The sequence below is a fragment of the Littorina saxatilis genome, linkage group LG10 (genome assembly GCF_037325665.1).
Source record: "Littorina saxatilis isolate snail1 linkage group LG10, US_GU_Lsax_2.0, whole genome shotgun sequence".
Classification (NCBI taxonomy): domain Eukaryota; kingdom Metazoa; phylum Mollusca; class Gastropoda; order Littorinimorpha; family Littorinidae; genus Littorina; species Littorina saxatilis.
In genome coordinates this window covers 47,450,349-47,457,848 of record NC_090254.1, presented here as the reverse complement: position 1 = coordinate 47,457,848, position 7,500 = coordinate 47,450,349, and the positions used below count along the sequence as shown (strand labels likewise).

At 43.3% G+C, this 7,500-nt stretch overlaps 1 protein-coding gene across 1 annotated transcript in view; it reads left to right on the top strand.

Annotated features, from left to right (window-relative positions):
- The first annotated feature begins 6,148 nt into the window (after positions 1-6,148).
- LOC138978978 (cornifelin-like) overlaps positions 6,149-7,500 on the top strand; it is a 15,744-nt gene continuing 14,392 nt past the window's right edge. Inside the window, exon 1 of the mRNA XM_070351799.1 lies at positions 6,149-6,553. Coding sequence (XP_070207900.1) covers positions 6,547-6,553 — 7 coding nt within the window. The 5' untranslated portion in view covers positions 6,149-6,546. The remainder of the gene's footprint in view (positions 6,554-7,500) is intronic.

Genomic DNA, 7,500 nt, shown 5'->3' with positions numbered 1-7,500 from the left:
TAGCCATACTGCCATCCAGATTTATTTTTTCCTTGCGAGCAGTCACAGGGTGTTTGTGCTGTCTGCCAACCGTTAGATGACCCCGCCCAAGTCTGTTAAGGGACCGTTTGACCGTTATAGAACGCGTCTTTTTGATTTTTTGGCACAGTTGGAAACGGTTGATTTGTATCCCTACCATTGTTTCCAAACATTATATAGGAATGTTTTGTGAACAACGGATAATAGCCGCTACTCGCATGTGTAGCAAAAGTGAGCGTACATACTCACCCTGGTCGTCCAGCCGTTGTCCGTTGCCCGTCTTTATCTGTCTGTACTGAACATTACCTTTGGATATTTCTCCAACGCTATGAAGTGAAGAAACACCAAATGTTGCAAAATGTTGTATGACCCCAAGAGCTCAAAAAAGATACTTGAGAACCTTGACCTTACCTTAAGGTCAAGGTCACAGGGAGAATGAATGTGGTCTAAAAACTGCAAAATTTCACATTGTGCCAGTTTTCTGGAAAACAAATTAAAAACAGCGGGCTTAGTTTTGTATGGTATACAAGAAAAAGAAAGCCTTATCTTCTGATACCATTTTGGTTGACCTCGCTTCAATGTCAAGGTCAGAGGAGCCCTTCAAAGTTGAATTGTAGACATATTTTGATGTGAGCTTGCCCCTTTAACTTTACTATGGACGATATCTCTTACAAACTTAAACACTGAGTGGGGCGTTTGTTAGAATTTCATAGTGAGCCACATCTGGTCACATATCGTTAGGGTCAAGGTCACATTGACCCCTATGAAAAATGTGACCAAGCCGGGTAAAGAAATCCATGTCTCTTGGTAAAAAATCTTAACAAAGCAAAGCCCATGCGACTCTCATGCTTGACCTTTGTCTTAAAGTGACCTTGACCTTCAGGTGACCTTGAAGGTGAAGGTCTAACAACTGAAGCTGGCAAGGACATTGTACACTATTAGAACTGGTTTACAGATTTTTCCTACCAAATTACACATGACCTTTGGCCAAGGTCAAGATCATCAAAGGTCACACATCACAAGGCTATCAATTCAAGACATAGGAAGCATAAACATACTTATTGGCACTTTCTACAAAGAGACATTGTCACTTTTAGTGATTCAATTGCCCGTTTCAGTCACATTTCATAAGGGGCAAAGTGACCTTGACCTTGATGATATGTGACTAAATGTGGCTCAATATCAGTATATAACATGTGCCCCACACAATTATGAAGTTTGAAAGATTTTTTTCATAGTTCAGGGTCAAGGTCACTTCAAAACATGTATACAATCCAACTTTGAAGGTCCCCTGTGACCTTGACCTTGAAGCAAGGTCAACCAAACTGATATCAATAGATAGGGCTTGCTTTGACCTAAATAACACTTGTAGCTAAGGTCGTCATTCTCAATAACGTGGGAGAAAATTGTGAAAATGTGAAAATTTACTGTTTTTGAACAACATTATTTTATGTCCCCTGTGACCTTGACCTTGAAGCAAGTTGTGCGCAGTGAGTTGGTTTACGACAATCACCCTTCGCTGTTATAGACAGGCACTTAGTAAAACCAAGTATACAGAGCTGGATCCTCTATAACCAAGGGGTACCGTAGAAGAAGGCAAAAGAGAAAAGGCATTTCAATGCAAGAAAGCGTTAGGCCCGTAGGACTTGTCTTACAGCTGGTTCATAAAATATACATTGAAACATGCTAACTGTATCCTTTACATGACTTTCACCTTTATGTGACCTCGAAATTCAAGGTCAAACAATTGAAACTGTCAATAGCATATCATTCGATACAAATTGTTTTACACATTTCTCTTACGAAAATACATATGACCTTGACCCAAAGTCAAGGGCCAAGGTCACTGAACATAAGACCAGTAATTCAACATAATTATACAAAGGATAATGGTGCTTTTTAACACTTTTTATCAAGACACATGGTCACTTTTAAATAGTGATTTCTTTACCCGTCTTGGTCACATTTTTGATAGGGGTCAATGTGACCTTGACACTGACGACATGTGGCCAGATGTGGATCACTATGAAATTCTAACAAAGGCCCACTCAGTGTTTAAGTTTGTAAGAGATATCGTCCATAGTAAAGTTAAAGGGGCAAGCTCACATCAAAATATGTCTACAATTCAACTTTGAAGGGCTCCTCTGACCTTGACATTGAAGCGAGGTCAACCAAAATGGTATCAGAAGATAAGGCTTTCTTTTTCTTGTATACCATACAAAACTAAGCCCGCTGTTTTTAATTTGTTTTCCAGAAAACTGGCACAATGTGAAATTTTGCAGTTTTTAGACCACATTCATTCTCCCTGTGACCTTGACCTTAAGGTAAGGTCAAGGTTCTCAAGTATCTTTTTTGAGCTCTTGGGGTCATACAACATTTTGCAACATTTGGTGTTTCTTCACTTCATAGCGTTGGAGAAATATCCAAAGGTAATGTTCAGTACAGACAGATAAAGACGGGCAACGGACAACGGCTGGACGACCAGGGTGAGTATGTACGCTCACTTTTGCTACACATGCGAGTAGCGGCTATTATCCGTTGTTCACAAAACATTCCTATATAATGTTTGGAAACAATGGTAGGGATACAAATCAACCGTTTCCAACTGTGCCAAAAAATCAAAAAGACGCGTTCTATAACGGTCAAACGGTCCCTTAACAGACTTGGGCGGGGTCATCTAACGGTTGGCAGACAGCACAAACACCCTGTGACTGCTCGCAAGGAAAAAATAAATCTGGATGGCAGTATGGCTACAACTACGTCGTTTAGTGTAACCATAACCCCTGAATGTATGAACAGCAGAAAAGGCTGTCTTTGACGTCACTGTATAATAAGAAGCACAAAAGGGATTTTTTGGAACTTTCTCTTGGTTGGAGACAAACATGTCCGCAATGCATTCGTGCATCAAGCTATCCATGCAGTCGTTTATTGTTGATTCTTTAGCTCCTCTATGGCAGGGGGATTTTCAATTTGTTTTCCTTCAATTTCACTATGGGAGTTGTTCTTAACATACGTTTGTTAAGAAAATTTTGGCTGATTGTAAAACAGCTGTAATATACGGCAGTCCAGGTTGTCCTTCAACTGTAAAAATGAAATAATGCTCTTTAAAGTATCATTTACAACAGTGGTGGCTGTTTTCACAAGTATGCTACAAAAAACACGACAATACATAATACATAAGGAAAAGCCCTATGTTTGGTCAGTTGGTGAGATAGGTAAATGTTATTTTTGTGTGACAGTTCTGATGGTTTTCAAAGGGCTAATTCTTTGCTTTTCGACATATGCCCAACTGAAAACGCTTTAGCAACTCAAGTGCACACGACAACCATCTAAATAGACTACATGTTCGCAGAAAACACAATACTGAATATAGAGGGAAAAATAACGGCTCTTTTTAAAAGCACTTTTAGTAGTGAAGTACTTTTAGGATTGTTTGGAATTTTTTACCAGCAGACACCCTTTTACTGCTGAGTGTCTTAGTATTGTAAGATGTGTGATTTGAATTTTGGTTTAAAGGTGCCTTTGGTTTGAACACCCCTACCCCTACGAGGCAGAAATACAAAGAAATAGAAGGAAATTGAGCCTATTTGGAACCAGACTTTAGTATGTTCCCATGGGGGGATTCACGGTGCGAATGACACTGCGTCAGCTTTTTCATTTATCTTTAGTATTTTCTTCAACTTTAACTTTTAGGACCATGTATGAGGTTGTGGCAAGCTAAATACACAACACGACGACGTCTCGGAAAAATAGTAAGGATTATATAGGGAAAAACAACAGTGTCAGTTAAAGTCCGTTTTGAAGGTGTTAGTGGTTGGGGATTTTGAAAAGCATCAGACATCAGGCAGATACAATCCTTTCTGCGTGTTCTGGTGCAGAAAGAGTTTTCAGTTTATACATTGGGGTGACCAGTAGATACCATTTTACAACCATACCCCCAAACGACATTTACAGAGCCCAAAGAAGGATTTGGGTCAATTTCAAAGCCATTTTTCCGTATGAAGCGCCAACTTTATATGAAAATGTGTTTAATAAACATCAAAGGACTGAGGTTGAACTTTCTGATAAGGGACATTTTAAACCTAGTCATTGTCACTTCAACGTTCCCTTCACTAAAGTGGCTAAGATGCCTGGACTAATGACGCCGCACACACAATGGCACATGTACCAGTGACAATGACGCCGCACACACCATGGCACATGTACCAGTGACAATGACGCCGCACACACCATGGCACATGTACCAGTGACAATGACGCCGCACACACAATGGCACATGTACCAGTGACAATGACGCCGCACACACAATGGCACATGTACCAGTGACAATGACGCCGCACACACCATGGCACCGGTGTCCGACATAAGCTCGAACGACAAAAGCTCGAACGACAAAATCTCGAACGACAAATGCTCGAATGGACAAATACTCGACGCGACAAAAGCTCGACGCGACATATGCTCGAACGACAAATGCTCGAATGGACAAATGCTCGACGCGACAAAAGCTCGACGCGACATATGCTCGAACGACAGATGCTCGAATGGACAAATGCTCGACGCGACAAAAGCTCGACGCGACATATGCTCGAACGACAAATGCTCGAATGGACAAATGCTCGACGCGACAAAAGCTCGACGCGACATATTGTCCATTCGAGCATTTGTCGTTCGAGCATATGTCGCGTCGAGCTTTTGTCGCGTCGAGCATTTGTCCATTCGAGCATCTGTCGTTCGAGCATATGTCGCGTCGAGCTTTTGTCGCGTCGAGCATTTGTCCAATCGAGCATTCGTCGTTCGAGCATATGTCGCGTCGAGCTTTTGTCGCGTCGAGCATTTGTCCATTCGAGCATTTGTCGTTCGAGATTTTGTCGTTCGAGCTTTTGTCTTTCGAGCATATGTCATGTACCCCGTGTACCAGTGACAATGACGCCGCACACACCATGGCACATGTACCAGTGAATGACGAGCGAAGCGGACTAAGATAGTGAGTATCCTGCGTAAAAACAAGGCACGGCTGTCGTCACCCCCCCCCCACCCCCTCCGCCTTCTCAAAATCCATGATCATCGTGGTTACCGTTTCAAAAACCACCACCATCACCACTGAACAACAACGACAAACACCACGACTGACAATAACACAATGCAATACTCCACGAAAACGGAAAGCAGGACGAAGTCTTCAGTCGCTTGGGACGTGTGTCTCAAGAGAAGGGTTCCACTGCATATTCAAAAAACCTCCAATGCACATCCAACCGTGCCCGTTCTGAGACCATCCAACCGTGCCCGTTCTGAGACCATCCAACCGTGTCCGTTCTGAGACCATCCAACCGTGCCCGTTCTAAGACCATCCAACCGTGCCCGTTCTGAGACCATCCAACCGTGCCCGTTCTGAGACCATCCAACCGTGCCCGTTCCGAGACCAATCAACCGTGCCCGTTCTGAGACCATCCAACCGTGCCCGTTCTGAGACCAACCAACCGTGCCCGTTCTGAGACCATCCAACCGTGCCCGTTCTGAGACCATCCAATCGTGCCCGTTCTGAGACCAACCAACCGTGCCCGTTCTGAGACCATCCAACCGTGCCCGTTCTGAGACCATCCAACCGTTCCCGTTCTGAGACCATCCAACCGTGCCCGTTCTGAGACCATCCAGCCGTGCCCGTTCTGAGACCAACCAACCGTGCCCGTTCTGAGACCATCCAACCGTGCCCGTTCTGAGACCATCCAACCGTGCCCGTTCTGAGACCATCCAACCGTGCCCGTTCTGAGACCATCCAACCGTGCCCGTTCTGAGACCATCCAACCGTGCCCGTTCTGAGACCATCCAACCGTGCCCGTTCTGAGACCAACCAGGCCCGACCGCCGCTAACAGTCAGGGTACGAACGTGAGCCTTTCAGTGCAGTGCCAGACCCCTATCTTTGCCCCTGTGCCCCACGGCTTGCCACCCTACCTTGTACATCTTCATCCCCTTCCGTGTAAGAAGCAGAGAAGCTGCTGTGTGTGATAGCGCCACCCCCCCACCCCCTTGAGCGCGTGCGTTTCGTTTGAAAGCGTACAGAGCAGACCAGACACCCTCTAATAGCAGACTACATATCCGTGCACTCAGTCTGCTGCCGGCCGGAACATTCCTACCGTAACTGCCTTACAGACAGCTGCTTGTGTGGGACACTGTGATACATTTTGTCCAAATATTGGCCGTTAGCTGACTGAGACACGTGTGATCATTCTGGACGGGCAAAGGATGCTGATAAGTAAACCTCAAGTTGCAAAGCTGTGAACCCCAGCTGGTGCAACTTTTACTGCCAGAGTTGAGAAAAGTCTGTTGCAGTACGAAAACTCTCTGAGAGCTGTGTCTGTGCAGTGCGTGTGGTTGCGCTGTGTATAATAAGAATCAGCTGGGTCATTTGCAGCTGAACCGGCGTCTGTAGCACCGTTGTATGCACCGTTGTATGCACCGTTGTATGTGTTGTGATTATTACATGAGGAGTTTCGTGTGCTGAGCGTGATTGTGGATATCAGCTGATAATGAACGGTACGTAGACACAGTTTTGTTTGCACGATTATCATCGTTGTCATCGTATTTATTACTAACGTCATCACTGATTAATCATCATCACCAACAGCAACAGCAGCAGCAGTAGTCAACATCAATATCATCATCATCATAATTGTCATCATCATCATCATCATCAGCATCATCAGCATCATCATCATCATCATCATCATCATCATCATCATCATCATCATCATCATCATCATCATCAGCATCATCATCATCATCATCATCATCTTCATCATTATAATCATTATAATCATTATAATCATCATCTCTGCCGAGCCCTCTCTCTATCTCTCTCTCTCTCTCTCTCCCTCTCTCTCCAATGACTATATTGGATGTTTACTCTCAGCTACAACATCTTAAACAAAGCGGAACACGTGACATAGATGGGCTTGATGCAAAAATTATAAAAATGGCAGCTCCAATAATCACGGATACATTAACTTTCATTTATAACATATGTATCGACCAATGCTGTTTTCCAAGTAAATTCAAACAGGCTAAAGTGATTCCTCTTTTTAAATCGGGGGATACTACAAATCCTTCAAATTACAGACCAATATCAATTCTATCAATCCTTTCAAAGCCTCTTGAAAAACATATCAATAAGCATATTCTTTTGCACTTTGAGGACACCAAATTGATACATGATAAGCAATCAGGTTTTAGGAAAAAACACTCATGTCAAACAGCGCTGATTAGCTTAGTTGACCAATGGCTAAAAAACATTAATAGTAACCAGTTCTGTGCTGCTCTATTTGTTGACTTTGCTAAAGCTTTTGACCTAATTGACCATAAACTCCTTATCAAAAAGCTTGAGATTTATGGTTTGGCAACTGATTCTGTTAACATTTTAAAATATTTCCTGTCAGACAGACAGCAAAGTACTTATCTGAATCAATCATACTCTTGTAAACAAA